This window comes from Wyeomyia smithii, chromosome 1 (assembly GCF_029784165.1).
Source record: "Wyeomyia smithii strain HCP4-BCI-WySm-NY-G18 chromosome 1, ASM2978416v1, whole genome shotgun sequence".
Taxonomy (NCBI): Eukaryota; Metazoa; Arthropoda; class Insecta; order Diptera; family Culicidae; genus Wyeomyia; species Wyeomyia smithii.
In genome coordinates this window covers 122,377,590-122,390,242 of record NC_073694.1, presented here as the reverse complement: position 1 = coordinate 122,390,242, position 12,653 = coordinate 122,377,590, and the positions used below count along the sequence as shown (strand labels likewise).

The window sequence follows — 12,653 nt, the reverse complement described above, 5'->3', positions numbered from 1 at the left end:
GATTTAAGTAAGTTGGTAGTCCTTCAGCTGCCAGCATCACCGATGCACTAATTTTGGTGATTCCTCGAATGCATACCGTTATTGGCTGATCATGCAGGAAAGCAAGGAAAGTTCGTACCGTATCCATAATTTTGTGATCACGCAGCCGTGCTTTCAGATAGCGTTTGTCACCAGCAGCGGATTGCTCCGTTAGTCTGACAATCGGTGGACGCATAGGATCTAGCAGCGGAGCAGTATTTTTCGGTTCTGACTGTGAAGTAGTGCTCTGTGTTGTACCTTTTTCAGATCGATACGGGTTGATAGTTTCTCCTTTCCTGAAGTTGATGAGTTTTGGAGCAGAAAGTGCAGCTATCGGATGGTCGGTTGATGAGGGTGGCCCGGCGAATTGAACTTTTGCTGTGGCTAGTAGTTCTTTGTCTGATGCGTTGATAGTTTTGCGTACCGCTGTGCTGGTTGTTTTGTTTACTGGTATGAGTGATTTGTTGTTTTCTTTTTTTACGGTTTCTTTTGGCTTTTTCGGCAGCTTTTTCTTGTAGTCTTCGAGACCGTTGCTTGGCCTCATAAGTGGACCAGTCCTGCTTCCATTGCCATTTGTTACCCAGAAATCTCCATCCTGGAGATGTGTGGTCCGCTTCCGGGTAGTAAGATTTTTCAGCTAGTTCTTCCTGAAGATTTTTTTGAGGTTTTGCACTGCATGTGTTGGTCACCTGAAGATTGGAGACAGTCCCTGAGACAAATTTCACTTCCTCGAGTATTTCAGTAAGTTTTGGGTCGTTATTTGTATGAGGTTTCAATGACTCAGCCTCTGCGATTGAACTAATAAAATTGCTAGTCAGGCTTGAGAGCCGTTCGTCAAAATATTTATGTATTTTTTGTGGCATCGTTGAAAACGATTCGCTGATGCCGGTCAATGTCGTGTGCAATTTATTGTCACACGACTTTATGTGCTGCCCGACCGCACTGCACATGTTTTGATTGCTTTTGTTAATCGCTGACAAAGTTTCTTTGACATCATTAAGCAGGTGCTCAATACTGTCGAACAATTCTGACACTAAGCAGAATTTTTTCATATCCGCGGCAATCCGATGATTGGCGTCCGTCTGTCGATGTATTGCCTCCACAAGCTGCTCCTGTTGATGAAGCAGCTTCCGTACGTCAGCTTCCTTCCGGAGAATTTCTTGACATTCCGTACACACTGGCGCCATATAAGATGTGATGAAAAGTTCGCGGTCGTACGCCGATACACGCAGCATGGTAAGTTCTACTGCAGAACTCGCACTTCCAAAGAAAGCGGTCGTCGTTTATGCTGCACGAATTTACACCGCACGGCATGGTTATTTACGTTAATACACTAAGCGGAAGAGTTACGACACGGATGGTCAGCAAAAACACGCGACGTTGTCAAGGTGTGAAAAAAAAAACAAAAAAAAATTTATACTATACAAGTTAATTGTGGAGCGAAAAGCAAACGCGTCCGCGCCCGATGACTGTTCGAGGCGAAAACACCGATTTATGTACATAGACCACTCTGTTCCGAAAAACCAAAGGTATAAAAGTGCTTCAGAGGGTCGAATCTCGTATATCAATCGACTAAGTTCGACGAGCTGAGCATTTTCTGTATGTGTGTGTATGTGTGTGTGTATGTGTGTGTGTATGTGTGTGTGTGTATGTGTATGTATGTAACGGTCTCCCGATCTCACTCGATTTTCTCAGAGATGGCTGGACCGATTTTCATGAAACTAATTGCAAAGGAAAGGTCCAGTTGCCCCATAGAACCCTATTGAATTTTATCGTAATCGGATTTTTGGTTTCGAGGTTATGTATCAAAATGTGAAAATCACAAAACTTCAATATCTCAGTAATTACACAACCGATTTGAACAAAATCGGTATCAAAAGAACGAGCTTGTTTTTTGGACCATTTGTAAATTAACTTTTCAGTGTTTGGACATGTAGTTCAAAAGTTATGCAAAGAAACGTCTTTTGAAAACTGTTTAATCTCACTCACTTTTCTCAGAGATGGCTAGACCGATTTTCACAAAATTAGTGTCATATGGAAGGTCTTGTTGCCCCATAAGACCTTATTGAATTTTATTGTAATTGGACTTTAACTTTGTTCGTTATGTATAATAATGTGAAATCAGGATATGAAAAGAAACATTATCCTGAGACTACTTGAAATCACCCACTTTTGTCAGAGATGGCTGGATCGATTTTTACGAAATAAGTTGCAAATGAAAGGTCTAGTTGCCTGATGAAACCTTATTGAATTTTATTATAATCGGATTGTAACGTTGTCTTTTATGTAACGAAATGTGAAAATCACGAAACTTCATCATCTCAGAAACTACACAACCGATTGGAACAAAACAGGTATCAAATGAACATGCTGTCTTCAGAACCATCGATGTTTTTTACAATGAATAAACATGTGGTTTAGAAGTTATAAATCTAAACGTTTTCCGATGAGTTTATATCATTCACGAATTCTTGCCTTTCTTCAAGGAAGGTATAACTATCTCTGGCAAAACCGAAGGTATACAAGTGCTCCAAACGGTCGAATGGCATATATCACCCAACTCAACTCAACTCAATGAGCTTAGCATTTTCTGTATGTGTGAGTATGTGCAAATTTTCAACCTCACTCGATTTGCTCAGAGATGACTGGATCGATTTTCAAAAAAAAAATTTCAAATGATAGTTCTAGTTGCCCCATAAAACCCTATTAAATCATATTGTAATCGGATTTTTAGTTTATATGTTATTTATCAAAATGTGGAAATAACGAAAGTTCATTATCTCAGGAACTACACAACCGATTTTAACAAAATTGGTTCTAAATTAACGGGCTACCTAAAAAAACCTTAACATTCGAATTTTATAAAGATTGGACATGTGGTTTAAAAGTTATGGAAAGAGATGTGTTCTGGAGACTATTTGATCTTACTCATATTTCTCAAAGATGGTTGAACCAATTTTCATAAAATCAGTATCATATGAAAGGTCTAGTTGCGCCATAAGACCCTATTGATTTTTGCCTTTCTCCTAGAAAGGTATAGCAATCACTGCAAAAACCAAACGTATAAAAGTGCTCCAAAGGGTCGAATGTCGTATATCAATCGACTTAGTTCGACGAGCTTAGCATTTTCTGTATGGGTGTGTGTGTATAGGTGTGTGTGTGTATGTATGTATGTATGTAACGCTCTTTAATCTCACTCGATTTGCTCAGAGATGGCTAGTCCGATTTTCATGAAACTAATAATGCAAATGAAAGTTCTAGTTGCCTCATAAGACCCTATTGAATTTTATTATAATCTTATCTGTTATGTATCAAAATGTAAAAATTATGAAACTTCATTACCTCAGAAACTTCACAACCGATTTGAACAAAATTGGTTTTAAATAAACGGGCTTCCTAAAAAACCCTTAACTTTTGAATTCTATATAGATTAGACTTGTAGTTCAAAAGCTATGGACAGAAGCGTGTTCTGGAGACTATTGAATCTCACTCATGTTTTTAGAGATAGCTGGACCGATTTTAATAAAATCAGTGTCATATGGAAGGTACAGTTGTCCCATGATACCCTATTGATTTTTTCTGCAATCGGACTATTACTTTGCCTGTTATGTTGTAAATGTGAAATCCAGCTATGAAAAGAAAAAAATGTCCCGAAGACTACTCAAACTAACTCACTTTTCTCAGAGAATGTTGAACCGATTTTCACAAAATTAGTGTCAAATGAAAGGTCTAACTACCTCATAACACCCTATTGAATTTTACTGTAATCGGACTGTAACTTCGTCTGTAATGAATAAAAATGTGAAAATCACGAAACTTCCTTATCTAACTACACAACCGATTTGAACAATACTGATTTCAGATGAATACGCTAGTTAAGGGTTAACTGACTGAATTATTATGATTGTACACGTGGTTCAAAAGTTGTGAAAAGCGAGTCATATTCGAAATAGAAAAAAATCTTACTATAAACAATCGAATCAAAAATTATATTTTAACGAATGATATATCGAGCCTACATATAATCGAGTCCAACCTATATATAAGTACAGTGACGTTTCGATTACACCACGATCAAAAAAAAAATTCGCGTCATATATTCGAAACATATTTATTTCATGCTATTCGCATGGGTTAATGTATGTTCATATATGTTTGAAGATTATGTTTTAAATGTTCGGTATGGTTTCACTGCTACCAATGATTTGTTATTTAAGAGTGATAAATAAATCCAGCAAATATTATCAAGGGATATTTTTTTCTGATTCTGATTTTTCGTGTAAATCTATTTTAACATATAATAAGTACGAATGAGAAAGGCTTGGTCTGACCGCTAGGTGGATTAATTTATTTCAATGATGCATTCATAATTATCTATTATGCATTAAATTCATCAGATAAAATAAGTAAAATTTTCCTGGGTGGGCCACAATATGGAGGTGGGCCTAAATACCCCCGTTGCCTTAAAGGGTAGATGAGCCAGTTATGGCAAGTGGTATCAGTTATGGCACTACTCTATTGCCATAACCGGTACATTGTTTGAATTTTTCCATAACTGGTATACCTCCCCTCTTATGCCCAGATTGTCTTCGACAAATATTCCCTTCAAGTGATTGAATCTTCTAGCAGCGTAAGGGAGGTCCTAAAACTCGTCCAGGATCACTCTTGTTTTTTACAGTGAATCTACGGGTGTCGGGGGTTGGCCATTCTGTAGGGTTTCTACATTTTGCTTCAAATCAGTGCTTAAAAGCTGGGAAGCAATGATGATTGGTGCCAACTGGAGGGCCAGCTCCAATGCCTGACAATCTAAACTATTCATTACACCTTGTAATAGAATCACCCGCAACCTCCTCAGTACAAATAAAGCTGATCTGAGTACGTTGACTGGCCTACTGACTGGACATTGTCCGAGTAGGTATCACCACAGACAGACGTCCAAGCAAGAACAACATCGATCGAAAATTCCGTGTAAATTTTCAAAGAGAATTGTGTTATAAATCACGTGTACACCTGCGCCGCCTGGTGACCTTATCGCTACTATGTATTTTTTTTCGATGGTGTACGAGGCTGACGTCACTGGTAGCGCTATCTGGTTACGAATTGCTACTACAAAAATTTTTACACAAGTTTGGAACTAAGTTTGGACGTCTGTCTGCGGTGTCACCATAAAAACCTAAATTTATCCACCTGGCGGTCAGACCCAGCCTTTCTCATTCAAACTTCTATTTGTAAAAATAGATTTACATGATCGCTGCAATCCAATAAATGTATATTCACTCTTTAGGCTCTAAAAAATTAATATTGTAATCTATACATATAAAAATGCAGTCCGGTCTGTCTGTCTGTCTGTCTGATCCATATAGGCTCGATATATATTCCTTTTCTGGAAGGGAGGGGTTCCATACAAGTGAAACACATATTTCTGTACATCAAATGAAACACAAATTTCACACACAAATGAAACACAAATTTCGCACATCTCATAAACCAATCAAGAAAATACAATCAAATTTGTTTGTGAATATTTTTAGAGGTAACAAATATGTCCATAATGGTTCGACGCCCCTCCCTCTTCTGGAAGCACATGTTTCTGCACAAATTTATGCACATCTCGCGAACTAATCAACAAAATGGAACCATATATGGCAGGTGAATGTTTTTAGTGCTAACAAATATGTTCCATAATCGACCTCAGGCAACATTTTGGATTGTAAGATGGCAACTTCCGGTTTCAGGAAAACAGCCAAACATGGCCGATTTCCACCCAATATAATAATATCCGGATCTAGAATGATACACAGGAACTGAAATCGACCACAGATACCATTTTGAATTCTAAGATGGCGACTTCCGGTTTCTAAAAAACAGCTGAAAATGACCAAATACCACCCAATATGATTGTTTCTTTAACCAGTATGACCTCAAAATCCAGAAATTATCTCCGAATGCCTTTATGAAATCCAAAATGGCGACTTCCGGTTTCGGAAAAACAGCAGCAAAAGACCATATACCACCCAATCTGGGTATTTCCGGAATCGTGATGATGCACTGGAGCCATAAATCGACTTCAGACAACATTTTGAATTGTAAGATGGCAACTTCCGGTTTCTGGAAAACAGCCTGAAATGGACGATTCCCATTAAATATAAGTATCTCCGGAACCAGAAAGATGCACAGAGGCTAAAAGTTGATCACAGACACAATCTTGAATTTTAAGATGGTGACTTCCGGTATCTGGCAAACAGCCGGAAATGACCCAGTACCATTCAATATGAATGTTTTCGGAACCAGAATTACGCCCAGATGACAGAAATTGACTTCACAGGCAATTTTATAGTCCAAAATGACGACTTTCGGTTTCTGGCCGATTTCCGTCTGACATGAGTATCTCCGGATCTAGAATGATACACAGCAGCTGAAATCGACCACAGACCCCATTTTAGATTCTAGGTTGGCGACTTCCGGTTCTTATGGGTGTTTCTTCACCCAAAATGACGCTCAGAGGCCAGAAATTATCTTAATTACCATTTTAAAATCAAGATGGCGACTTCCGGTTTCTGAAAAACAACCTAAAATAACCAATTACCATCCAATATGAGTATCTCTGGAACCAGAATGATACAATGAGCTTAAAATTGACCTCAGGCACCATTTTGAATTGCTAAATTACAACTTCTAGGAAACAGTCGAAAATTACCGAATAATACTCAATGGATATTTTGCGTAATCGAGATGAAGCATGGACACCTGGACACCATTTTAAATTTAAAGACGATCACTTTTAGTTTCTGGAAAACAATTAAAATAACCTTATACCTCCCGAAATGGGTATTTTCGGTGTCAGATTGATGCCAGAAAATCTGCTGAAAATGACCGAATACCACCCAATATGAATATATTCAGAATTAAGGCGATGTACAGAAGCCAAAAGTCGAGGATGTTGTCATTTCGATAAAACCAAACATTTCAAACGATTTGTTATTTGACATTGATCACATCCTATGGCCGATTCGTCGTGCATTTGCAGACTTTAAACACCTCGCAAGGAATCAATGAATTTCAAATAGTACGATACCACATTTAAATTATGTTGAGGCCACATATATCGATCAAAGCAGGTATAGTTTTAAATAGTCCTTGAATTTCTTTTCTTTACATAACTTTTGAGCCACATATCAAATTGTTATGAAGTTTGTTATTTGTATGTTTGAGAGATGACTCGTCCGTATGATACTAGTTATGTTGAAATTAGTCATATAATCTTTGAGATAATAGACTTTCGTTGTTTTATTAACAATTTAATACTTAACGATTGCTTAATTGCGATTATAATCAAACGAAATAGGAACGTATAGGGCAGCCAAAATCTGAAACCATATTTTCAATCATAATTCATCAGTTAACCCTTAACTAGCCCGCTCATCTGATAATAATATTGATCAATTCTGTTGTGTAGTTTCTGAGATAATGAAGTTCCGCGATTTTCACATTTCGGTACATTACAGACGAAGTTACAGTTCGATTACAGTGAAATTCAATAGGGTGTTATGAGCAGTGATGGAAACAAAACGAATATGATTCAATCGTCGTTTATTCATCACATGTGCACTTCACGAAGTGTACAGGCCTCGACTAAATTTAAATCCTCTCAACCCATGGTGAAATGATGATATGGTGCATAGGTTTCTAAGAGAAAACAAACACATGACTAGACTACATCAGCTCTGAGAAGCGAATCGATAGTTGCGTTTGTCTCTCCATAGGCCGGTAATTAGGGGAAGAAAGGATAGCAACAGGAGAATATAATGTCGCCTGAACAGCAGAAGAGGTATGGTGCGGTGAGAGGGAAAGTGTGGGGGAAGGGAGTACTTCGGCAGCGGTTGAGTTTGAGCGAGAGTAGGAGAGCATACACTGTCATTTTCTTTCTTTTTCCGACAAAAAATCGTCTTCATGAGTCTAAAGAATAAGGATATAAGGGGCCATCCACATACCACGTGGACAGTTTTGGGGGAGGGAGGGGTTGGTTAATGTCCACGGTCCATACAATTTTTTAGAATTTATATGGGCAGTTGTCCACGAAGAAGGAGAGGGGGAGTCAAAATCGTTTAAAATCTGTCCACGTGGTATATGGATGGCCCCTAACAAGATCTCATCGCTATGTGTAACAGAGACGAATAACTTCACCGAGTTGTGCACATTGAGAACCGCGTGTTGTGGTGTACACTAATGAATAGAAATATATCGTAAAGAGGAAGGCAAAGAGAGTGCATCAGCACCGATACTTTGTTTTTCGCATAGGGGCCGTTCCTATACCACGTGGTAATATTTTGGTCACTTTTTATACCCCCCCGTGGTCTTTCGTGGTCTTATGGCAACCCCCCGCCTCCTTGCGACTTTAACCACGTGGTCTTTTCATTTGTCAAGTGCCAAAAATTCACTTTAATTTTTACATTTTTATTATTAAACTTTCAGTACATTCTATGTTTCTAAAATGCAATAGCTTCATTCTTGACTTGGTGGCAACAATGAATTATAAGTCAGGAACAAAGACCACGTGGTCATTTCGTAAAATGGTCATTTCGTAATTTTGTGGAAATCGGGTCAGCCATCTCTGAGAAAAGTGAGTGAGTCCAAGTAGTCTTCGGAATATGTTCCTTTTCATAGCTGGATTTCACATTTTTAAACATAATAGGCATAGTAATAGTCCGATTGCAAAACAAATCAATAGGGTCTTATGGGGCAACTAGACCTTTCATTTGACACTGATTTTATGAAAATAGGTCCAGCCATCTCTGAGAAGCATGAGTGAGATTGAACAGTCTTCAGAACACGTTTCTTTTCATAACTTTTAAACCACAAATTCAATCAAAAGTTAAGGGTATATCAGGTAGCCCGTTCATTTGAAACCAATTTTGTTCAAATCGGTAGTTTTTGAGATAATGATGTTTCATGATTTTTACATTTTGATACATAACCTCTAAAATAAAAATCCGATTGCAATGAAATTCAATAGGGTCTTATGGGACAACAAGACCTTTTATTTGCAATTAATTTCATGAGAATCGGTCCAGCCATCTCTGAGAAAAGTGTGTGAGAATAAAACACACACACACACATACACACACACATACACAAACACACACACACACAAACACACACACACACTTTTATACTTTCGGTTTTGCAAGTGATTGCTATACCTTTTTAGGAGAAAGGCAAAAAATGGGTAAACTGACAGATAACATATGTCGCTTCTGTAATTTTGAAGTTGAAACGTTGGAACACCTACTGTGTCAATGCGGCGCATTATTTTAGCAAAGACAGCGTATTTTTGGGAAAGGTGTCCGTGCGCCTAACGAGATATGGAATGCTGAACTAACGAAGGTAATGAACTTCATCAAAGAAGGCATTCCTTCTTGGGGGGAAATGCAAAGTCCTAGGGCGACCGTAACTGATACCTGTAGTGATGGAACGAACTGACAGCGCATATATATTAACGCGGAGTATACCACAATATATCTAACTAGTGGTAGCAGTGGCCATAAGCTCCTACAACTTAACCGGCGAGTTAAGTTTTATTTGGGGGCCCAAAGAGAACCAAAACTCTTCATTCTGTAAAATTGACAAAGTTTACCCACGTATATGTTCGTAGGTGTGTACAAGTAGGTGCATTCGTGTATGCATCTGTGTACATTTATACTTGTGCATGTGTTATAAACATTTTCTCATTGAAGTATAATCTCAACCAATTTGTCCAAAAATGAGTAAAGTAAAGTAGTAAAGTAGGTGCATTCGTGTATGCATCTGTGTACATTTATACTTGTGCATGTGTTATAAACATTTTCTCATTGAAGTATAATCTCAACCAATTTGTTCAAAAATGAGTAAATTTAGTACTAGTTTTTGTTCTGGTAAGCTTATTTTTTTATTCCAAAATAAAATATCCCAAATAATAATTACAGGATATTTTTACTGTAATTTGGAAAAGTGATACTAAAAATTATCCACTCCGAGTATCACCCAATCACACTACACCATTACAAGTGCGCGGCAAAGATGGTATTCATTCTTTAAAGATATTTAACTTTGTTCAGCAACATACAAATAGATCACAAGTTTCACGTCGCTGCTATACACGGATATTACATGTTCTCATAAACAGTACATAATTGTTGGCAATTACGAATTCGTGCAACTGTTTATGTTATGCTACCCGTTCCCAAACACCACCGACTGGATAAACTAAAAATAAAACTTATATAGAAACTAAACTACTGCTTTCAATGGATTTTGCTTTTTCTGCTCAATCAAAAGCAACACTAAAATCTTCACGACGATAAATGCGTTTTAAAGCAACATTTGACCAAAATTACCATCATTAAATCTAATTTGTAACATTTCCCTACATATAGTATACTCTCGCATTCTCAAAATAATTTAACAGATGTATGTTTTATTTTTTTAGGCCTTGTCGCAAGAATCAGAATTTGCACCTCACGTAACGGCAACGTGTAAATCAGGAACTATGAATATCAAAATTATATTCACTGCTGCATACAATGGAATAGTTCATGCAAGAGATTTTCGTACACAATCTTGTATGGCACTTGGTAATGGATCAGCGGTGGTGGCTCTTAGTTTGAATCTACTTGCTAAGCAAGGTAACACTGATTATTGCGGTGTACTAGTCAGCAACATGCACGGAGGCGAGGTAAGACCAAATTGAAAAAGTAAGAGGGTGGTATCTAAGACACGACCGCATGGTTAAAGTAGGACTACGATAGTTTTATATTTCATTTCGAGAATTCAGATTCTGTTCGATTTGATCACGTTTCACTTTCGGCACGGTTCAATTTTGGCACGGTTCGGCTTTGGCACACATGAGCCAAAAACAAGCGGTTATGTTTAATCATAATTTACAATTTTCTTGTTTTTCTTTTAACCAATTAAAGCTCAACAACCGCTAAAAGAAAAGTATTTTGTCCATTATGTTGCCAAAATAGATGACCGGAGTCGGTAAAACGGTTCTGGAGGTATGACTGGACTATGTTCCGGTAATATATTGGTCATAATCAAAGCAGTACTTATTACCGTACCATGCCTCTAATTACTCGGAGGTGTCAAATGTCCAGGTCGTTGAAGGCCACATCCCCGTGGCCTGTCCCCGTGGCTTTCCGAATACTCCCAGATTATTGAGATGTATTATCAAGTGACACCTTTAACGACTAACAATCCTAAAACTAGTTCATTAGTGGCTATACCTATTGTTAAAGGCCACCAAAAAAGTCATGAAAAAAAAGCATTAATTTTTAACATGGTTCGATTTTGGCAACAGAACACAGAACATTCTGACGTGTTTCCAAAATCGAACAAGGTCTGTATTTTTATTTTTTATTTGCAGACCTCTATTTAAGAAGAAAAATTATTCTTTTTAAATTTCATCCTAAAGCAGCCAATTTTCTTCAATACACGAAAAGGCAACTTTCTATATAGATCTTATTTTTTTTTTAAATAGAGGGGATATTCTGTGATGAATTAATTATTCACTAATATTTATTCAGAATTTTATTGCGTGTTCTATATAAAAGTCCCTATATAAAAGAGTGGCCAAAATTACCAAAATGCGAATTTCATATTCTGGATGTTTTGAGCACATGATTTTGTAGTATTTTATCTATATTTTCATAATTTTTGAATGAAGTCTTGATACAAAAAACGGTTCATGTTGAAAAATGCCTTCAAAGTTACTTATTTCAGAAATGAAGAAAAACAGTTTTTCTGAATATTTTGGAATATATATAAAATCTACTAAAGCTATCGTGGTATGTTCACATATGATTGAAAGCTTATTAAATTAGTTTCCTAAAACAGGATGGGTAATGGATTTCAACCCTACAGAATCAGTCGCAGGGCACATTGAAAATATGCGTAATTTTCCTAATTTTGACCATCAAAAACATTAAATGTAAGCACGTGTAAGCACAGCACCTGATAGTGTGTCTGAGAGCCCTTCTTGTGCCCTTCAAGAATATGTGTTAAAAGTTTGCGAAAAATTTGCGTTTTGGTTAAAGAAGATGATTAAAAATTTCCCATTTTTCTGCAATTTTTGAATTTTTGGGTGATTTATCTACAAAGTTTTTCGTATATTATAGCAATTAGGTTCATAACATACTAAAAAAACGTGAAATTATAAGATTAATTAGTTTATTACAATATACGTTGTTTAAAACATATGTTAAAAGTTTGAGTAAAATTTGCGTTTTTGAAGAAAAAGATAATTTAAAATTTTTATTTTTTTATGTAATTTTTTGGAATTTTATGGAGACTTATCAACGTTTGTCATAGCAATTAGATTCAAAAATATACTTAAGTTAGTAAGATCGATTTAGTGAGTTTGTTTAAACAACCTAGAACAGAAAATGTTATAAATGATTGCATTGAATTGATCAAGCACAGAAATTTGTATCAACATCAACATGGTGGCTCTACAATCGAGATTTGCTAAATCGTTTCGTCTTCAGTAGTTTGAATGGAATAGTTTTACAACTTTGCTGAAGAAACCATATCTCTTGGATGTTCCTATTAAGAGTTAAATTCGTGCGCCATCTCTGCGGACAAACCGCGAACTAACTCTC

The 12,653-nt window shown here is 36.9% G+C and overlaps 1 protein-coding gene across 5 annotated transcripts in view; it reads left to right on the top strand.

Annotated features, from left to right (window-relative positions):
* Positions 1 to 12,653, top strand: part of LOC129728798 (uncharacterized) — a 181,575-nt gene that overhangs the window by 82,878 nt on the left and 86,044 nt on the right. For 4 of the 5 annotated variants that reach the window (XM_055687261.1, XM_055687266.1, XM_055687277.1 and 1 more), the window contains exon 3: positions 10,484 to 10,729. The exons of the other annotated variant lie outside the window; for it this stretch is intronic. In XM_055687261.1, coding sequence (XP_055543236.1) covers positions 10,484 to 10,729 — 246 coding nt within the window. The remainder of the gene's footprint in view (positions 1 to 10,483; positions 10,730 to 12,653) is intronic. 5 annotated transcript variants of the gene reach the window in all.